Raw genomic sequence first — 23,468 nt, forward strand, 5'->3', positions numbered from 1 at the left:
GTCTTACTGTATACTTTTTTTGTTTTTAATTATTTGACTCTCTCTCTCTTCATTTGGAACGAAACTATAAAACAAAGGATAAAAAAGTAAATCACGTCGTCATCGCCATTCAACGCTTCTCGAAGCTTTTGTTCTCACGTTTTTTGTAAACTTTTTGTTTCTCTCATTATCTTATTATCAACGAACGAATTTTCGGTCACAAAATATGTTACACGTTTTCAATGTGTGCTTCTGATATCTTTTTGCTTTCAAAACTTGCAGCTTTCTCTTATGTATAAAATCGTTTTTCAATGTGCTTCACAATGTGTTATCATTTGTTTTTAAAGGATTTTAAAAATCATCACACAAATTTACACCAATTAGATCTGCTTTGCATTTCGTATTGTATTTCCGAAGATTTTTTTTTTTTTGGAGTGCCAAGTAGTACGATCAGATGAGATGTCTATAATTTTTTTTATTTGCTTTTATTTTTGGGACAAACGTAACTTTTCTAAAAACAAACGAATTTGGCTCAAATATTATCGTGTTTCAATTGATTGGGGCAGTTTCCGAACATGTCGAATTTACTCCTGCCACGGTTAGGATGTTTACTTTTGTAAGCGCTACTTACAAAAAACGAAAGTAGTTGATGCCTACCAGATAATCTTAGAACATAACATGAAAAGCTTCTATCATAAAGTTAGTCAATAAGTATACGCATACATTGTTGTCACCTGTACAAGAAAAAAAAAGAGAACACGAAACTCTAAATTTGTCGCTCAATATCGAATACTTTAGAGTCTTAAATAAATAAAAAAAGAAACTTAGTTTTTGATTGTTAACTGCAATCGAATTTTGCATTCGACATTTCTCTTGCTTGCGGTGATTAAACGAAGTTTGGGAGAATCGGTATCGGTATTACATAGTTCTGATCTTGCATTTCATTGTTACTGTTCGATAATAAACTTTTTTTCTTGATATATCGTTTTAACACATTTGTATCATTTGTGTTGCAGCATCTGCGTCCCATTGCTAAGGTCGTATTGTAGCAGTATTTGTAGGCTTTTTTTCGGTTAGTTCAATCTTACCGACTAACTAACGTTCAAAAATAGGTTTCTGTTATGTTGTTGCTTGTGTTTTTTAAGTTAAATGTCACTCCCAGAGGTTTGCTGCTTTATCTCTTTTTAGACACCCTAGATGCCATTTGATTAGGACATTGAACTACATGGCAACCGTGGTGAGCCCATCTGAGTGAGGACCCGATCCAGCCACTGCAGAGGCCCATTCAAATGCAACTCGATCCAGCATGGCGTTGAGGTAACGGTTTGTCGTCTGAAAATTGAGAAAGAAACAGTGAGAATTCGGTTGCATTCTGATTACTAAACGGACAGACTGAATAACAGGTGATGGCCGAGTTACTGGACCTGACTGGATGAACTAATGAGAGACTGTCTAACTGACAGACTGACTTTTTGGCTAACGTCCAATAAAGTGACTGACACACTAGTATACTGCCTGAGTGGCTGACTGACTGAATAATAAACTGAAAGATTTAGTGACAAACTGAGACACTGAGCGACTAGCCTACCGTTAGCTTGGCGCACTGACTGAGTCACTGAGCGACTTACTAGCCTACTGTTAGCTTGACTCACTGACTGAGAGACTGAGTGGCTTACTGGCCTACTGACAGCTTGACTTATTGACTAAGAGGCTGACTGACATACTGAGTGACTCATTGATTGACTGACAGTCTGAACGATTGACGTCTAATTGACCGACTGAATAAGCATGCTTTGAGACTGGCTGACTGACGTACTGGCTGACAGGATTTACTGCTAGACTGACTGACAGCCTCAATGTCTACCATAATGATATTCTGATTGACTGACTGGGTTGAATAGTGAGAGACAAACTGACTAACAAAACAAGGTGCTGAAAATCTAACTGAGTTACAGACCGATTGAAAAGAAGTCTTCATGACTAATTGACCAATCCAATGACAGATTGAATTATCAACTGAGAGCTAAAAACTGAATGGCTGACTGACTGACTGATTGACAGTCTGACAGAGAGATTTACTGACTAACTAACTGAAATACAGACCGACTTACTGACATAAAGAGAGACTGCAGACTGACATACAGTCTGGGTTTCACACAGCCTGAGTAATGAACTGAAATACTGATTGACAAACTGAGAGACTGAATGACTCACTGGCTTACTGATAGCTTGACTGATTGACTAAGAGTCTGAGTGACTTATTGAAATACAGAGAAACTGATTGCCTGACTAACTGACATACTGAGAACTGACTGAACGAACAACAGATTGAAAGACTGACTAATAAACTGAAAGACTGGCTAACTTATTGAGAGATTGAGTAACTCACTGTCTGATTAACTAAGTAATTTACTGACTGACATATTTATCTGACTGAAGTCTAACTGATTTACTAACTGGAAGACTGACTAGAGACTAGCTTTTTTTACAAGATGGAAATTTGACTTCAAACCAGAACAGCCGGGTGTTTGCTGCCGTGAGTGGGTTCGTCCCACTAAAGCCACCTTGGGATTCGTGTGCCAGATGTGACCCTTGGTTTCACCCTATGATACTATATCAAGGGGTAGGCTGTGCTCATGTACTTATACATCTCACCTTTTCTTTTACTTTTACCTCCTTCTTCTTTTTTGCTATCGCCAACTTCAGATTGGTACGGAAGACCCCGAGACGTGTGCCGGTTAGGTAACGCTTTCATAGTAACTCACGCCCGACACAGCATCCACTACCCCGGGGACCTTGAAACGTGTGCCGGTTAGGTAACGCTTTCAAAGTAACTCGCGCCCGTCACAGCAACCACTCCAGGATTTCTAACCACCAAGGCATGGCTGATTGAGAAACTAGAATCCCGTCACGACCACCCCGAATGGTATCTCCGCTTCCTTTTGCTGCAGGAAAGATTGCAGCTGAGTACGTCTTTTAAGTTCCATCACACGTATGAGTCCAGATTAGGGTTATACCGCGCCCTAAGATCGCGTTGCTTTTGAATTGTAGTGCCATACGAGACCTTTCATTAGCTTGTCGAACTTGGTTGACTATCTCGCTCTCTCCGTTCATCATCTTTCCTGATTCCTATCAGATCGCGCATGATTTGCGAGATTTCGTCGACTATAGCACGCCACGACTGTTCGTCGCGACACATTTCACTCACAATGTTTTCAGCGTTCAAATTTTGAAATTGTTGATGCCTAGAAATGAACCTGGGACAGTCAAAGATAGCATGTTCTGCCGATTCCTCCGTATCTACACATTCCGGACAATAAGGCGAGCTGATAAGCTCAAACCGATGAAGGTATTGCTTAAAGGAACTGCGTCAGGTAGAAGTTGACCTCTCCATACTTCCGATTTACCCAGTCTGAAAGTCGCGGGATGCGACCTATGCGTCCATCTTGCGTTGTTCGATGCGTCCCATTGCTTCTGCCATTTGAGCATTGACGCTGCTCGTTGAATTTTACGCACTCCTCTAACATCTTTTGCTTTGTGACACTCCATATCCTCCGCCAGAGTTATGTCGATGGGATGCCCGCGATGACAAAAGCTGCATCTGCTGATATGGTCCTGTACGCACAGGAAACTTGCATGGCTATCAGCCGATGTGTGCTCCGTAATTTGGATCTGTTGCGTTCTACCTCTATCGCGGAGCTCCAGGCCGCTCCTCCGTATCGTAGTTTTGACAGTGCTATGCTCGCAAGGAGACGTCTCTTACTACTCTGTGGACCATGGCAGTTCGGCATAATCCAGGCCAATGAATCTATGACTTTCGATGCACTTTCACAACAGTATTTGTCATGCGCACCAAATCTCGCCAGTGCAACTCTATAGGCTTGGCCCCATGGGTTACCATCTACCCTCTGGCATAACGCTCTGTTTTGCTCAGTTTTCTTTGCTTGTTTTAATAGCTCGCTTAAGTGCCATCCTGGCTGCTCGGTAAACGGCACCTCTCGTTTCTCTATCGGCTTCGTTTCTCGTCTTGAGCTCGTCGCTTGGCTTTTAGACAGCTAGTACGAAGCTCAGCCACCACATCGGTGTATTCCTTTTGGGCATGGTCATGTCGCACACCGCTACCATCATTTTTGTCAGCTGCTCAGCGTTATGGACCTGCGATGCTTCCTGCATGTTAAGAGCTTCGGTGCACACTTCCTTATCGAAAACTTTGGTCTTCCATCTCCGCTCATGGACTGGCAGTTGCCTTACTGCCACCGGATTTCGGTCTCCTACACTATAACGTATCGCCTGGTGATCGCTGTGCGTATAATCGTCACATACTCTCCAATTCATGTCAGTTTTTAATGATGGGCTCGCAAAGGTGATATCTATCACTGACGTTCTGTCTGGTATTCCATGCTTGCGATAGGTGCTGGTAGATCCAGTGTTGCAAAGCTCAACCTCCAGTCTCGCGAAGGACTCTAGCAGACTGTGGCCCCTAGGATTGTTGCTCTTACTACTCTACTACCCTGACTAGAGACTAGCTTACAGACAGGGGTGTAACAGATTTTCTAACCTGACTTGACTAAATACTAACATACTAAATGCTGAGCTGAAATTAAACTTGCTATCAACTACGGTCCATCCTGGCCAATGGTATAATGCTTGCACTCTTTCATTAGTACGAGCTTATAAATACATATTGCACAATCAACCAAATTAAACATTGCTGGGAACAAGTAATAATTCTGTGAATATCCTTCTTTAAATGAACCAATAACGATGCCGGAAAAGTCCGGGTCCTGACTTGCTGACATGCTAAAAGCTTAGTATGTTTACTCACCGATATTCTGCTCCCCATCCTTTGACGAAGGACATCCTTATTGTACACATTCTAGTTAACTGATAGACCGCTTCGAAGCCCTGCGAAACGGATTGCGATAGTAAAGCTGCAAATTCCTGATTGTTGAAAATCTTGAGGTTACATCCTAAAAAAGCAATACCAAAAATTTGATTAAAAACTGAATTGGTGAAATTTCACTTGTTATTAAAACCCACCTGGTGGTATTTTGCAAACGGTTGCCGGATGCCACCCGTACCGCTGATTGCAGTTGGGACTCTGTACGAAGATGCTGGAATCACTGAGACATTCGGCGAACACTTCACCCCCGATGTAGTACAACCGGACGCCTTTGCCGATGTGACGTCGCGTTTGTTCCACCACCTCGTTGCGGTTCACGTTGGACAGCAGCCCAAGACAGAATCTGCGAGAAAAAAGTGTTGTTTAATAGAAGACCCCTTATTCAAATGAGAACCTGAGATTAACCTTTCTGAATTCGAGGGATCCGTAAAACCGTCCACCGTGATCGAGGGTTGGGAAGCGTGAAATGTTTCGCCGACGCGCAGATTCAGCTCGTAGTAGCTGATCGAGCACCAGAAGGCCGGCTCGTGGTACATAACCGGCTGGGCGTCCATGGCGGGTGAGAGGCGGGACATGTCAGCTACGGGATCCAAAAAAAATGAAACAAGGGTGTTGACAACATTTGAAACCGAGAGTACTCGATAAGAATCAAAAAGGAAGAACGAAATGTGAAATTTTAGGTACATATTTCAATTTTACACAATAGTTACATGAATGAAGTAAGAACGAAAAAAAAGGTCAATTCAAGATGGCAATTTAAAAAAAACGAAAGTTAGACCATTGCACAGTGGTCCAAAATGCGAAAAACGTGATCGTTGCTTATAACTTTTTTAGGTCACATTTTAGCATATCGGTGTCTTCGGAGAAGTTTGTTTGTAAAATCAGCTCTAAAATAAAAAACTATTATTTTTCTGATTTATCCCCCTACAAGTGAGATAACATTTCTAACTTCTCTGTTATAGGTTTTAGCTCTTTGATGTCTTCGACAAACTTGTTTAAAATCAAAATTTAAACAACTTTGTCTCAGATGCCAAGTTTCTAAAATAATTATTATCCGAGATATCGGCCAAATAAGAAACTTAACCTCTAAAAATCAGTTTTTTAATAATAACTTTTTTCAGTAAATTTTAAGTTTAATAAAATGTTCCACAAAGTTGTTTTTCTTACTAAAATACACAACTTTGTTGAACATTTCAAGTTTGTAAAATGTGATACTGCAGAGCTATGTTAAATATATTACCGAAAATAGGGCTTTTTCATGCCTTATTTTACAAACACCGGGCAACATCGGGCAGCCCGCTTTAGATGCAAAATAAAGTCGAAGATTTCGTCTACAAGATGCAGGTACAATCGTCAGTATCCACTTGTATCCAAGCGAGATACATCAATTTTACTTTTCCATGTTTACATTAAAAACAACGATTTCTATGAAAGCACATACAGCGCATTCTACTAGGTACGTGTGTTTTCTTCTAGCTTTTCCCTGCGCGATGTCAGAAGCAAAGGTTTGGAAGCGCATTTGTATTATTAGCATCTCCAGCTTGTAGAGGATATCTATTTCAATTGAACACACAATAACCTGTACTAATAATACAAATGCGCTTCCAAACCTTTGCTTCTGACATCGCGCAGGGAAAAGCTAGAAGAAAACACACGTACCTAGTAGAATGCGCTGTATATCCTAACGCCCTTCTTGACCATGTTCTTTTTAACAGCTTCGAGCAATATCCCATATTGAATGATACAATATTTTTCTCCGGAAGCGATCATAATTTTATCCTAACACATTTTCCGTATAACATCAAAAGACCTCAAAATACGCCTAAATTTAGACATAAAACAGATTTTCCGAGACTCAATCAACTTCTTACCATGCGCTTCTCTCCATCATATATGGGTACCTTTGATAATCCTGATAATTTTTATAATTACTTTCACAATACATTAACTAAAACTTTAGCCGAATGCACAGAACAAGTTCAAATTAAATCTCATGAATACAAGATCAACCCATGGATGACCGATCAACTTCTTACATTAATAAAATCTAATAGGAATTTGAGAAATAAAAAAAGAAAACTGTTAAGATTGGGTAGATTTGTTAATGAAATTGATAGTAAAATACGTGATCTTGAAAATAGAATCAAACTTTATTCTCAAACCTTAAGGAATAAATATTATGAAAATAAATTTGCTAATTCCCGAAATTCTAAGCAAACGTGGAATACAATCAACGAAGTTCTAGGTCGTTCGAATTCCATCACATTAGTACATGAACTTCATGACAACAATATGCAAATTATCTCAGACATACAATCCATAGCTAATAATTTCAATAGTTATTTTTCAACCATCGGCAAAAATATGGCATCCAAAATTATCTTAAATAGTAATGATACAATTAACAAGTATAATACTCTATCCAGTTCTGCCAGCACATTTTTCCTCTCACCTACAGATGAAATAGAAATATCCTCCCTAATTAAATCATTTTGCAATCACACTAGTCCAGGTCATGATAATATTAGTGTCTATGTCCTAAAGTCCGTTAGTGACATCATAAGTCCTGTTCTATCTGATATTTTTAATTTTTGTTTTGAACGTAGTATTTATCCTAATAGTCTCAAAATAGCAAAAGTAACACCCATTTTTAAATCCGGAAATCCTTCATTTTGCAATAATTATCGTCCTATTTCAATATTATCAGTAGTTAACAAAATATTAGAAAAAATATTAGCGAGAAGATTACAATCCTTTTTAAACAGCAACAATTTTTTCTATTCCATGCAATATGGCTTTAGAGAAAAATCTTCCACAAATAATGCAGTTATTGAGCTTATTAATAACATCCAATTGAACCTCGATAAAAAAGAAGACGTTCTTGGCCTATTTTTGGATTTATCCAAAGCGTTTGACACGGTTGACAGGAAAATCCTTCTTGAAAAACTTAATTTTGCTGGAGTACGTGGAGCTCCATTAGCCTTGATCAATAGCTACCTTACGAACCGATTTCAATATGTTAATGTAAATAGTTGTCGCAGTAGTTTATCATCAATTGATATTGGAGTTCCCCAGGGTTCTGTACTTGGACCATTGTTTTTTATAGTTTATTTAAACGATATGGCTGCTTTGCCACTTAAAGGAGTTCTCCGGTTATTTGCAGATGACTCTGCATTATTTTATAACAATAACAGCTCAGAAGAAAATGACAATAACCTGTGTTCCGATATGACATTATTGATCGATTTTTTTCGTATAAATAAATTAACTTTAAATATAGATAAATCTAACATCATAGCTTTCAAAACTTCTCAACGGCAAAATTCTAATCCCTTAATTCTTACTAAATCTGTTTTTCCTAGTTTGAAAGTTGTAACTGACTGTAAATATTTAGGAGTTATTTTAGATGACTGTTTGAATTGGAACTTACATATCGATAACTTATTACAAAAACTTAACAAAGTAACAGGTCTAGTTTGTAAAGTCAAACATAGGATTCCGTCTAATATTCTTCATATAATTTATCATTCACTTTTTCAGTCTTTATTAATGTACCTTATTTCTTCTTGGGGCAATGCTTGTAATACTCGAATTAATAAACTTCAAGTAGCACAAAATAAAATCCTACGTCTTATCAATAATCTTCCATATCGCAGTCGTTCTGCTGAACTTTACAATGTAAATAATAACTTAATTCCTGTAAGAGGCCTGTACATATTTCAAATTTGTTGTTTTATTTATCTGAGCATTACAAATAGCACACACTGCAATGTATATTTTGATCGTACCAATCATCAATACTTAACCCGTAATAGAAATATGTTAACCCGCCCTTCGGTCAGTACAACTATTGGAGAACGTTCTTTAGCCTTCAGAGGCGTACAACTTTTTAACTTTCTTGAAGAAAAGTGTGGTCCGTTTCGCAATTATGGTCATTTCAAAAATTCTATAAAGCAGTTTCTTCTTAATTCCAATGTATCATCAACACTTTTAAAATCGTGCAATATTTTTTCATTATATCAAAATTAACCTGCATCATGTATATATTTGAATTTATGTTATTGTTCATTTAGTTTTAAGTTATTTTCATTGCTGAGTTTAATTTCATGATTTGTGTACATATTTTTTTTTTTTATCGCTTTATCATTGATTAGATCATAGATTATAGAATTTAAGATCAATAACAACTCCTTAAACGGCGAAGCCATTGGAGTACTATCTAAAATGTATTAATTTTATGTATCTGTTTGCAATAAATAAATAAATAAATAAATAAATATGTGCTTTCATAGAAATCGTTGTTTTTAATGCAAACATGGAAAAGTAAAATTGATGTATCTCGCTTGGATACAAGTGGATACTGACAATTGTACCTGTATCTTGTAGACGAAATCTTCGACTTTATTTTGCATCTAAAGCGGGCTGCCCGATGTTGCCCGGTGTTTGTAAAATAAGGCATGAAAAAGCCCTATTTTCGGTAATATTTTTAACATAGCTCTGCAGTATCACATTTTACAAACTTGAAATGTTCAACAAAGTTGTGTATTTTAGTAAGAAAAACAACTTTGTGGAACATTTTATTAAACTTAAAATTTACTGAAAAAAGTAATTATTAAAAAACTGATTTTTAGAGGTTAAGTTTCTTATTTGGCCGATATCTCGGAAAATAATTATTTTAGAAACTTGGCATTTGAGACAAAGTTGTATAAAATTTGATTTTAAACAAGTTTGTCGAAGACATCAAAGAGCTAAAACCTATAACAGAGAAGTTAGAAATGTTATCTCACTTGTAGGGGGATAAATCAGAAAAATAATAGTTTTTTATTTTAGAGCTGATTTTACAAACAAACTTCTCCGAAGACACCGATATGCTAAAATGTGACCTAAAAAAGTTATAAGCAACGATCACGTTTTTCGCATTTTGGACCACTGTGCATTGGCTCGAAAGATCTGGAACTCATAGCAACATTTAAAAATTAGGTACCGCCTTTTTTAAGACGTTCAACATTACTTGAAATCTTTTGTTAAGAGTACGGATTGTAATTCATAACAAAGCATCATCCGAAATCGATTTCTAATTTAACAAAAAATAAAATAAACCCAACCAAAGGCCGGATACCGACAACGCAGCGGCACTCACTCATATTATCATTCTGATCGAGCGGGTCCCCGTCCTCGGACATGTAACCGGGCGGTGGCGTCTCGGTGTTCGGAATCGTGCCCAATCCGACACTGGTCGAGTCCATAATCGTGGTGTTGGTCGGGATCTGCTGGCCCAGAGTCGCCTCCATGTAGGACGGTGCCGATTGCTGTTGCTGATGTGTTGGCGGTTGCTGTTGCTGCTGCTGCGGTTGTCCGATGTACTGCTGAGCTGGCTGTGGGCTGGTGACGTAGTTTTCACTGGAAACGAAATTTAAAAAAATGGAATTAAAACGGAATTTTATTCTATTCTTTTAAAACCACCTACTTTAAAGCATTGTTGTACTGAGTGTTGACCGGCACGGTGTTACTCAAATCGTCCAAAGTATATGTGACTGAGCTTTCGCCTCCCTGAGGTGTGGATAGATTTTTCGGTACCAATATCGTGAGCGGCTGCTGCGATTGGCTGTCTATGCGGGTGTAGTGGTACGGATTGATGCAAACTTCGTCCTTCTTGAGATGAAACGCGTGCTCGCAAATGTCCAGGGCCTTCAGTTCAGCTTGACTCTGTGGGAGAATGAAAGAATGATAGAAAAATGGGCACATTAAATGACGTCTGCGAGTTAATTTGAAAATTGCTACCTCTTCACAGGAATGATAAATTGGCAACAGATACATCATGCTAATGAGCTCCGCCAAAAAAGATAACGCAATATATTTGGCCAACCGAGGGAGTCTGCGTGACCATTATTCAAAGCTGAGAAAGAATTTTTTATTCATCTAGAAGCGACATGAGGTTCGTTTGTTACACATATTAAAATAGCGATTTGTTTTGGATGATGCTTGATAAAGTTTTAGATTGATGAGCCATCAAATCGCCTTCTGGCTTCCAAAAGGCTTTCTGGTGAACGACCTCCCAATAGCTGCAGCTCCACGACCTTCCATGGCACCGATCCAACGATCTTTGCAGTGGCTCCTTCCAACGACCTTCTATGGTTCCGGACTGATGATCTTCTTAAAAATCTCGGTCCAACGACCTCTAAGTAGCTTCAGATCTGACGATCTTGAAGACCTTCAATGACACATGTCTAATAGCTCACGCACATATTCCGTCAACCTTTTTTTGGTTTCCGGTTTAACGACCTTCCATGAGCTTCTTGTGGTTTCCGGACAGTTGACATCCAAGTGGTTACGGCTCGAGGACCTTCCATAGCTAAGGCCTGACGACGCGTCGTTCGTAGCTGACGAATCCTACGTCCTCCTAATTATTTTGATCCGACGAACTTTTCATAGATTTAGCTCGAAGACATATCAATGTCTCCGGTCCGACGTTCTTCCATAGCTCCGGTCTGAGCTCATCCCGATAAATCCCGGTCCACCGAATTTTCCCCAACGGCCAACGGCTTGGTAGGGAACGGAAAGAGTTAGAGAAACATGAGGTATCGAAGAACGAAAGAACATAAGCCGTAATTATCATGAATTTTTAGAAAAAGATACAACGACTCACCGGCAGGACTTGAACCTGCAATCTCCGCTTCAGTACAACGGCGCGTTATTTTTTTCGAATAATTCATGATATTTACGGCTTATGTTCTTTCGTTCTTAGATACCTCATGTTTCTCTAACTCTTGCCATCACGTACGAAAATGTGATTTATTCAGGTACAAAGAAAGATGTACCAAGCGATTTCATAACATCAGTATTTAGCCCAACGGCTTCCCGGTGGGTACCGATCCAACTGCTTTCTAGGGGTTATGGTTCCGTTTTGACGACTTTCCATGACTTCCTAGTGGCTTCCGCTTCGACAACCTTACAGTGGTTCCGGTCAAACGACCTTCTATGCTTTCGACATGACGACCATCCAACGAATCCTGTTCAAACAGTCTACCATTAACTTTTCGATGATATTCCATGGCACCATTCTTGCGTCCTCTTAGGGGGTCAAACTTATCCACCGACCCAACTTCTCTCCATTTTTACAACTATTGAGTCTATAACCTGTACCAACAGAAAGCCAATTTTTTTTGCCTGCGGAAGTTGAAATGTGACAAGCAAGGCTCGAAGGGTTACGCACGAACATGCTAGCCGCCTGTAGACTCGACACGACAGCCGATAACATCATGAGGAGATTTTGTGAGGGTGCCAATACTTGGCGCGTGGTCAGTGATTGGTTCACCCGTTTCATGACTGCCCTGCAGAGGAGTTGGAACCAGCACCAGTCCGCAACCGGTGTTCTGAGTAGTGTGCGTCCAAACCTAGCAGTAAAGCATACATAGATAAGATTTTACCTTTTTCGCAGTCGAACTCGTAGGGAGAAGAGTATTCACGCCGCGGAATACTCTCGGATAGCGTGACTTCACGTCGTCGGCAGGTGAGTCACTCGAGTCGGTGTAGGATGACGTCTTCGCCGGGAACCATTCAAGCAGTTTCTTTTAGCCTCAGACGCGTTGCTATGACAGGCGCGTGTCCAGGATAAGCTGCTCTCGCTGCTCAGTGGTCTCGAAGAGAGGCGGAGCGCACGATAGTCGTGGTAACCAAGCGAGCCTCGAGTTACAAGAAAAGACCTGACCTCAGAGGAGAGGTCCTTAGTTTTGAATCGTAACAAGAGGCAGTTTATATGTAAGTTATAGCTGTAAACGATATTGTAGTTGTTGCTGATGACTATAATTTCCCGAATCTTTCGTGGAATTTCGACGAAACTACCAATGGAAATCTTCCCGTGAATGCATCCACCGAACAAGAATTGGCTGTTATAGAAACCACTCTAGCTGCTGGCCTTTCTCAGATGTGCTCTCGAGAGAACGTCAACGGTAGAGTTCTCAATTTGATTTTTATGAACAAACCAGACGTAACTGATATTGTAGATCCACCTAGTTCAATTTTACCCACTGATCGCCATCATAGACCACATGTTATAATATTTGATTGCTTCGAGAATGTCTTGATTGACGACGACTACGTGTTACGATTTTGATTTTGGAAGATGTAATTATGTTCCAGTAATTGAAACACTAGCATCAATAGATTGGACACACCTTATTGAACATCTCTGCCCTGATGGAGCTGTTTCCGTTTTCTACGATCATCTGCTAGGGATAGTGGCGCTTCACACTCCCAGAAAACGTCCTTCCCGAAAATCATACAAACAGCCGTGGTGGAACACAGAGCTTCGCCGTTCTCGTAATAGATTGCGCAGAATACGTAAACGATATTTTCTGAACAGAACTGCAACAAACAAAGCTGACCCAGCATCAATGGAAGCCGAATACTCAGCGCTACGTAATACCGTATTCAGACGATATATCAATAATATGGAACAAGAAGTGAAAAATAAGCCATCAGAATTCTCGTAATTCATAAATTCTCGACGTTCCGTCTGCAGTTTTCTATCTCGAGTCTCATTTGACGGCCGGTCATCTGAGACTATCCGTGAAACTGCTGATCTGTTTGCTGAATTCTTCAAGAGTGTTTATTCTTCACCTAACCCACCTGCCATCAACGAGTATCCGAAGCATTGCCTAGCTTTGACATAAACCTTCCTCAGGCTATTTTAACCAACCGTGAAGTCTTGGCAGCCCTCAAAGGTGTTGATCCAACAAAAGAACCCGGTCCGGACGGTATTCCACCGTTTTTTATACTAGCGATCGCATAAACACTCGCCGGACCACTGTGCATTATATTCAATCGATCTCTAAATGATGGTATCTTGAAAACCGCTGCCATAACTCCAATCCATAAATCGGAAAATATTCACGGTGTGGAGAATTATAGACTCATTTCTATACTCTGTTCCCTGTCGAAAGTTTTTTGAAACACTACTATACGAGCGACTTTATAATGCTGCTATACCAATTTTATCAGAATATCAACACGGCTTTATGATCTACGGATTCAAATCTTACGAGCTATTCCGCTACACTTTATACTGCTGTTAGCAAAAAGCAACAAGTAAACGCCATTTATATAGACTTTTCCAAAGCATTTGATAAGGTTCCTCATGAAATCGCAATCAGTAAAATTGTACGCTATGGCTTTCCATCGTGGTCTAAAAGGTGGCTGCTCTCGTACCTGACAGATAGACGAGCATTTGTTAACTTACGGGGTATCCAGTCTCAGCCATTGGAAGTCCCCTCCAGCGTCCCTCAGGAAAGCCGCTTAGGACCACTCATTTTTATTATTTTTGTAAACTTGCCTGGATACTCAAACCTTCAAAACTAATGTACGCGGACGACCTTAAGATATTCAGGAATATTGAATCATTTATGGACTGTGCAGCACTTCAAGGAGACATCTCGACTCTTCTGAATTGGTGCAGATCTCATGGAATTGTAGGTAATGCTAGTAAATGCAAATGCATTGCGTTCTGCATAACGAGAGAACCGTTACGTTTTAACTAAATATGCAATGGATACAGTGGAAATGGACCGAGTGGTTTTGATCAAAGATCTCGGCGTTATATTAGATCCCAAACTAACCTTCTCGGAACACCTAGCGGCTACCACTGCAAAAGGTTTTGCCATTTTGAGTTTCATCCGTAGGAACACTGCAGCCGGTGAGCATCAGGACGTCAGATGTTTTGCCTTAGGTGAGGCTGATTGAGATAGCTAGGAGGATAGATACATAGGATAGGACAGATGGGAGACAGCTTAGGGGTGTGTACAGTATCCCAGTGCACACGAGGCGAAATTTTACTAAACGTGAAAGGTTTTTTGTGAGCAATGTGTTTTCTTGGCTAGCTTTAGGAAAACAGCTCAAGCCGACCTTGAGACGTTGTTCTCGAAGTTTGGACACCGTTGTTCAGTTAATGATCGAGGATGACAAACCTGTTGAATCACCAAATAGCACGATTTTGATACAACCCATGATTTGGCCGCAGCATGTGGCGTAGAGGATAGCCTTCAAGTCTTCTAAGCCAGCGGGCATGAGATCAAATCCTGGTCATAGCATACATAGTACGCTTTCTGTGGGTTGGTGGTTTCCGCATATCTTTACTTGTTGTTTACACTTCAACATAAAACTCTGTGTATCGTGAGCTCCAATTTCATAATTTTCGTAAAAATGAGTAATATTTTTTCGGAAAAACGCATCAATTTCGTGCACAAATAATTTACTTTGCCCAAAATTTCGCTTAGTCAGTTGGCGAAAATGGAAGAAGTAAGCATTGTAGCGGTCCGAAATGCGATTCGGAAGAATTGAGGGGAAAACAGCTTTGTGGGCTAACATAATCTGGAAAAAACCGAGTTCGGTGGACAACACTTTGGACCGGGAAGTCATGCGTGCTTACGCCATTAAGAAGACTGCTTCCGTTCGGGTTGTGTCCAAAAAGTGGGATCTCCTCTCAGCACCGTCCATCGTGCCAAGATAAGATTGTATCTAAAGACACATAAGTGTAATATTCGCTAAACGGACATTCGACACTTCAGGCAAATCCCATTCTGGGAACTCTGTATATTTGTGAAGAGAAGAACTTCGCTGGCGAAGTTCTGTATAATGAGCTGAATAAAAGAATCTGTCTCTTTTTATCTGACATCCGACCGAACCGGACCTGTTTTATTATTTCTACCAGAAATCCCCTTTTAATACTTTTTCCCCGTTGTAATATAATGATAAGCGATATCAACTGTAAAATATTAAATAAACCGGTTACTTCAATAAGAAGCGAAGCCGAATCAAGAACAAGCTGCTTCCGTCAAACCAAGTGCTCCTAAACTATATAATCAACTGCTGTGTGTGAGTTATCATCGACGAAGAAATAGCCTCTTGCAAGTTTGGTTACAAAACGCTTCCGGGAGAACAGTATTACACTGGTCGGTATGGCCAAATTGTTGAGGAAACGGAGACATCGGTTTTGCAAGGCATGCATACCGATTTTTTGTGAACACTGACACAATGAATAAATCTAAACATGATCACCAGGTACTGTTTTGGCCTGATTTTCCATCAGTTCATTACTCAAAGGACACGATAGCTTGATACCAATCCAGCAAAGTCGCTTATGATAAAAGTACAAAGAAGCACTAATGACATCCGGTGAACTTTTTAAGAATCACAAATCTATATATATAAAAATGAATTTCTGTCTGTCTGTCTGTCTGTCTGTCTGTCTGTCTGTCTGTCTTTCTGTCTGTTCCCTATAGACTCGGAAACTACTAAACCGATTTACGTGAAACTAGGCAGGTGGGGGTAATGGAGGCCGGGGAAGGTTCCTATTCTGGTTTGGGACCCCTCCCCCTTACAGGAAGGGGGGGAGGGGCCTCCCAAATAAAAGACAATTTTTTGCATAACTCGAGAACCCATCAAGCAAATGGTATCAAATTTGGCATGAGGTGGTATTTGGGAACGGGGAATATTTCAATGAATATTAGGTACCCCTCCCTCCTCTCAGTGGGGTGATAAGAAGGGGGGAGGGGGGCTACCTTACAATTTTTCATATAACTCGAAAACTAATCAAGATATTGGAACCAAATTTGGCATGGAAAGGTATTTTGATATGAAAAATATTTCAATGATTTTTTGAGGCCCCTCCCTCCCTGCATTTGAAAGGGGGAGGGGCCTCTTTCATATTTTTTTACATAACTCAAATACTAATACAGCAAATGGAACTAAATTTGGCATGGGAAGGTATTTGGATACGAATAATATTTCAATGATTATTTGAAACCCTTCCCTCTGTCCAGTAGGGAGATATAAAGGGGGGAGGGGCCTCTTTTTAATTTTTTACATAACTCAAAAACTAATCAAGCAAACGGAACCAAATTTGGCATGGGCGGATGTTTGGGAACGTGACATGTTCTAATGATTGTTTGAGACCCCTTGCTTCTTCTAGCGGGGAGAATGGAAAGAGGGAGGGAAGTTTCATAAAATTTTCATTGCATAACACAAGAACTACAACAACAAATGGAACCAAATTTGGCATGGAATGATATTTGGGTACGAGAAATGCTTCTATGATTATTTCGTATCCCTCACACCTTCAAAAAGGTGGATGAAAAGGGGGAGAAGAGGTCTCCCTTACAATTTTCAGTATAACTGGAGAGCTGATCGAGCAAATTGAACTATATTTGGCATGTGAGGGTATTTGGATACGTGAAATGTTTCTATTATAAATTGAAGCGCCACCTTTTTTCAACGGAAAGATAAAAAGGGGGAAAGGGGGGCTTCCATACAATTTTTTTGCATAACTCGAGAATTAATAGAGCAAATGAAATAAAATTTGGTATCAAAAAGTTTTTGAGAACAAAAAATACTTTTATGAATATTATGATCTCACCCCTCCATTCAATGGGGAGGACAGAAGAGGGATGGTACTTCCTTTCAAGTTTATGCATAACTCAAGAATTTACAACGCAAATAAAACCAAATTTGGCATGGGATGGTATTTTAATACGAGAATTTTTTTTTCGTCAAACAATTCCTTTCTTGCAGTGGGATGATAGAATTGGGAATAAAGGAAGGAAAGAGGAGAGAAATGGACAAAACTTATCATGGAAAATCATTTTGATATGATTCTATGATTATCTGACACACCATGCTCTATTCAGTGAGTAGGTACATGGGAGGAGGGAGGTTAGCCCAATACAATTGTGTTAGCATTAGTTCTCAATTTATGCTAACGAAGCCAACAAATGGAAATAAATATGGCATGTAAAGGTACTTGGTTACGAGATATGTTTCTACGATTGTCATAGACCCTTTCGCTTTACAGTGTAGAGAGGAAAAAAAGGACGGGGTTCCATATAAATTTTATTGTATAGCTTAAAAACTTATCAACCAATTTAACAATATTTGATTTTTGGGAATGAATAAAATGGGTATGATTATTAAAGATTACCACCCATTCAGCAGGGGGGGAGGGAAGGACAGGGGGGGGCTCTCTTATCAGTTCTCTAGCATAAATCCAGAATATATCAAGCAAAAACAACCATATTTTATCAGTTGAATTATTTGCGTACGATTTATTTGAGACCCTCCTTTTTTAGGGCGATGCCTAAAGAAACAGATTAAAATTATCAGATCATTAACACAAATTTTTTTTTTTACAATTCGTTTATTTGAAACGGGATTAACACAAATTTATGGATGGAAGATTCAGAATATAAGTTTAAGTTACTTTTGGATTGCCATCCGAAACTCCAGCTGCAGCTCCCATTTTATACGGTTGCTTATGAATTATGTTATAATTTGATTCAAAATAATGCCAATAAAACAGTAAAAATTTGAGTTAATTCTGAAAATTTCATTCGATTTTGAAAGGTGTAGCAAAGCACACCGGGTCAGCTAGTCACAAATAAAATCATATCGATGGCATACCTGTAGATCGGGCCAACGCCAAAGTCTGCAGTAGATAACGTGAGGAAGCCCTTTTCTCAGCGCAACTCCATTTTCGCCATTTGCCGGTCGAGCTCTGTCAAGAAGAAAAAAAAGGTAAAATAGGTTAGTAGGTTAGTTGCAAGTTTGAAGTTGCTATATCTGAACTGTTTATTTTTTTTGTGTGTTTTTCGTTACAGGCATATGCTGGTATTCGAATTCGAGCATTATATTTTAAAATAAATTTACTAATTTCACGTGATCTCTGTTATACTTTTAATTTTTTTGGTTTTCGAAACATCCATTGACTTGTGATAAATCATCTCTACGCTCACGCGCGAGTTTGTACCCTCGTTTAATGAATGAAATGCCCCCGTGCGTCGTCGTCGTCGGCGTCATTCGCACTCTACGGTCTAAGTACCAGAATCGAAGCCCATCAGCCAACAACCGCCCACAATATTCCTTTCAAATTGCATCGATATCGTCATTTTTGCAATCGAAGGAAAGAACCATTCGACATCCGCGGTGCGCTCCATGAGAGATGTGCTGCTACGCCATCCATACTAATGAAGAACAACACATCATACCTGGTGGTAGAGTTACGAAAATAATAAATTTCCTTTGAAAAAAGTATGGAAGAAAAACGAAGCTTTGATGAAAAATTTCATTTCAACTGAGCAGAAGATTAATCCATAATCTAAGTTGAAAACTCACAATATTATTGGATTTGGAGCTAAAAAAAACTGTAAAAAGGTTTATATTGGGAACCACCCTCGCTATGGTTGCACGTTAAGGAATTGAGAAATTGATTCCGTCCGGGATGAATACTCGGCTTAAGGAGCTCACCAGCCTGAAGAAGCTAGCTGAGAGCAACTAAAATTTCAAGCAAAAATAAAAGACAGGGCGTAAGCTTGTTCTTCCCACATGCCTGCAATCAGACTCGCTTTCTTATTTGCTTTTTAAATATGTTTGTCACCGAGATGGGTTTTGCACATTCACGGGATATTTGTAATGTTCAGTGTCTAGGGAATGAGGTATTGCTCGAAGTTCTGAAAACCAGCAAAAGCATCGATATGTCATATAGTTTAGTATTTGTCACTATTTTGACTCTTATGGATGTGAATCCTCGAATAACCTGTAGAATTTGCAATTCGTTTGTATTTTTTTTTGCAATTTTTTTATGCATGGATTTCTTCAGTTTAGTTTTTAACAGAATCAGCAGCGTTAAACACGGCGAACGAAGAAAACCTGATCAAATTTCTCAAAAGTTCAAATTTACTAAACAAATTGTAAAACTAAGAATGTAATTTAAAATGTTTCTTTTTATTAGAGGAAGAATGACCATGTTGGTTAAAATCCTCTCTAAATAAACAAAATAGAAATAGAAATAGTTTAACAGAATATTATTAGGCGTTTAAAATACCGAAGTTGAAGATGAGGTATACAATCACCATCAAGAATGAAGATCAAACAGTCAAAGTTGGCCATAACAATATTATTACTTCTTTTATTTTCTTCTTAGAGAATCATACAAATCTACGCTTGAAAAACCTACGTTAAAATTAGGATCATATAAAAAAAACTTTTCCCAGTTTGGTTATAGATTTGCTAGGTATTTTCTTAAGAATTTTCTTGTTTAGTGTTCTGATAACAAACATTATGTCGAAAAGTTATCGTACAAATTAAAAAGAAAAAAAAAATCCTATTTTTAAAGGGCCTTCTTTATAAGACAACAAATTTGACATTTTTCAGTTATTTTGACACCGTGATGAAATTTACAAAAAGTTGTTTTTCTAATTTCCGAGATGGTCATACTTAATGTGGTGGAAAGAGAGGTGATGAGAAAGAAACGTTGCAAAGGTAGTAGTAAAGTTTTTTCTTCCTAAGCATAGTTACCATGACAAAAGTGACGTCGCTATCGACAATGTTTGTGACGCATTTTGCCTAGGATAAATGAGGCTCCCTGACAACGACGCGTCGCGACGCAGGGTTTGTTTATGTTCATTTTTCTATTTTCTCTCCGACGTGCAATAGTGTGCGTTCTCTTGCGCAACCTTAGTAAAAGTGTACCTCATTGGGTCATACTATCTACCACACCAGAGCAGCGGCAACACACATGAGCTAGGAACAGCGTTTCCAGCACTTCTCGGACATTATCGACGTCAGATCCTGTCGAAGCGCCAACATCGAGTCAGACTATCTGGTGTTGGTGGAGATGCGCCCAAAAATCTTCGCAATGAACTCGACGGAACGACTGGGTCGACGAGGAGTGTAGTTAGGAAGGTGATGGACGAAGAGAACGCCAAGCGGAAAGGACAGCGAGTCCGAACTTTCCAGGAGAAAAAAGGCCGCCTGGAGGAGGAGGCGCTCGAGGAGCTGGTGCAGGTGCATCATTCCCGGAAACACGAAAGTTCTATCAGAAGCTCAACGCATCCCGCAAAGGCTTCGTTCCGCAAGCCGAAATTTGTCGGGACGGAAGCATCCTGACGGATAGAGGATGAATGAAAGGCATGGCAAGGATGGCATTGCAGTTTAACTCATCAAAATAGGCCCGGACAAATTGATGGTCGAGGAGTAGAAGAAAGTGGCAATATGCCTCTTCTACAAGAAAGTCGACAAATTTGACTGTGAGATCTTCTGAGCGATCACTGTCTTCAATCCCGCCAGCCGCTCACAAATTGTGGTCTCGAATCGTTCTCCACCGCCTAACGTCACAAGCAAAAGAAATTCGTGGGAAATCATTAGGCTGGCTTCATGGAGAGACGGATCAGATCTTAACACTACGGCGATTCCTTCAAAAATGCCGTGAACCTAAGTCCCTACGCACCATCTCAAAGCCGCATACGACACGATCGACCGTGACGAGATATGGAATAGTATGGAAGGTAACGGCGTATCCGGGAAGCTGACCAGACTGATCAAGGCGACGATGGATGGAACGCAGTGCTGTGTTCGGATTTCGGGTGAATTGTCGAGTTCATTCGAATCGCGCAGGGGGCTTCGACATCACCTTGTCGTCCTATCCTGCATGATGTTCAACGTGGCGCTAGAAGGTGTTATTCGACGAGCGGTGGGCGAAATGCGGGGCACGATTTTTTACAGATCCAGTCGACTTATCTGCCGATGCCATTGATATAGTCGGCAGATCATCTGCGGCGGTGGAAGACATTAACCGCAAACTGAAACGCGAAGCAGGAATGATTGGGTCGATAATTAATACGTCCAAGACGAAGTACATGCTGGCCTGCGGATCCAAGACCGACCGCATGCCCAGTGATAACAAGGTCACCATCGACGGCGACGAGCTGGAGATAGTCGAAGACTTTGTCTATCTCGGCTCACTGGTGACCGCAGATAATGACGCCAGCCGTGAGATCCGGCGGCGAATGATCAGCGGAAGTCGTGCCTGCTATGGACCTCCACAAGCAACTGCGGTCGAGAAGATATAGCCCTCGCACAAAGTGTAACCTTTACGCGACGCTCATTAGACCGGTTGTCCTCTAAGGGCACGAGACGTGGATATTGTTCGATGAAGATCTGCGTACACTCGGAGTATTCGAGCGACGAGTGTTAAGAACCATTTTTGGCGGCGTGTAGGAGAACGGAGTGTGGAGGCAAAGAATGCACCCTGAGCTCGCGCGACTCTACGGCGAATCCAGTATCCAGAAGGTGATGATGGCATTGAAGAACATATTGCGAGAATGCTGGACAACTTTCCTGCAAAACAGGTGTTCGAGAAGTTGGAGAACGGTTGCCATGGACCGAGTGAATTGGAGGAATATTGTTCATCAGGTTAGGTCGTGAGACGGGACATCATGTAAATAAAAAAAAGTTCGTTAAATATACAAATATAGATACATATGGCTCTAAATCTTTGTGTTTATGTATTTATATTTATGGAATGCTAGCTGACCCGGTGTGCTTTGCTACAAATTGCAAAAATAAATGATATTTGTTGAAATCATTTAAATTTTTAAGTTTATTTTTGCAGGTATCATTTTCAATCAGTTTCAGCATAAATCAGAAACAACTATTTTAAAATGAGAACTGTAACTGACGTTTGGAATTTCAATACAAAACGATTTCATCTTATTTAGTGTAACTTGATCTTTAAATTGTTTTTAGGATCTGAACTTTGTGTTTGTAAGTTTGTAAGTATGGATTCTCCACCTTCTGTTCTTCCAAAGTGGAGAAGGCTCACGAATTTGTTTGATAATATAATGGAAAAAAAACTTGTCTCCTTTCTAACTTCACCCTAAAAAACGGAGGGTCTCAATTTATTCGAATGCAAACAACCTTTCTCATAAAAAATGGTTCCTTTTGATAAGTGCTCGAACAATGATAAAAATGCCTTTTCCTCTTACCACCCCCACTACTTGAAGATGGCAGCATATCTTATAATCAGACCCATTTTTTCGTTCCTAAAAACTAAAACCCTCTCATATAAAATTTGGTTCCATTGGATTAGTTCTTAAGCGATACTTCAAAATTATATGGAACTCCTTCCTTCCCTTTCCTTTCTACAAGGCGGAAGGTTTAATAACAATCTTAAGAACATATCTCGTACCCAAACACCTTTCCATGCCAAATTTGATTCCATTTGCTTGATTAATTTTTATGTTATGCCAACAAATTTTTATTGAGATCCCTCCCACCATCGTACTCATTGGAAGAAGGGTGGTGCCTCAAATAAAAATAAAACCATGCCCTATTCCTTTTCTATGTTGAATTTGATTCCATTTCTTAGATAAGTCCTCGAGTTTGGCAAAGATCCCCAATGAAAGAATGGAGGGGTTTCAAATAATCGTATAACTATTCCCTTTTTCTTACATGCTCTCCCATATAAAAGTTGGTTCCATTTGCTTGATTGGTTCTCAAGTTATACCAGAAATTATGAAGGTGGTACCACTGGTCACACTGACATGAACAAAAATTCGATTATTTTCTGTCTAGTTTTGCCACATATCATCGGTATTGCGTACCGTGTAAAGTTTGACAAAAAATTCCCTGTAGGAAAAATTAACCTGTTTAGTACGATTGTATCGTGGTCTGCCTATTTTTCCTTGAAAATTAGATGGTATTTTCCAACTGGGATAGCATTTCATCAAAAGCGATCGATGCGCACTCTGGAATCCAACAA

At 39.7% G+C, this 23,468-nt stretch overlaps 1 protein-coding gene across 1 annotated transcript; it reads right to left on the reverse strand.

Moving 5' to 3' along the window:
* Nucleotides 1-98: 98 nt before the first annotated feature.
* LOC129741951 (mothers against decapentaplegic homolog 2) lies at nt 99-18,454 on the reverse strand (the record flags this gene model as incomplete). Its single annotated transcript, XM_055733781.1, has 7 exons — nt 99-1,311; nt 4,805-4,949; nt 5,020-5,225; nt 5,288-5,462; nt 10,023-10,282; nt 10,350-10,588; nt 18,332-18,454. Coding segments are annotated over 7 exons (1,272 nt in total), but the record flags the coding sequence as incomplete, so codon positions are not given.
* Nucleotides 18,455-23,468: the final 5,014 nt, after the last annotated feature.

Source organism: Uranotaenia lowii, chromosome 2 (genome assembly GCF_029784155.1).
Source record: "Uranotaenia lowii strain MFRU-FL chromosome 2, ASM2978415v1, whole genome shotgun sequence".
Classification (NCBI taxonomy): Eukaryota; Metazoa; Arthropoda; class Insecta; order Diptera; family Culicidae; genus Uranotaenia; species Uranotaenia lowii.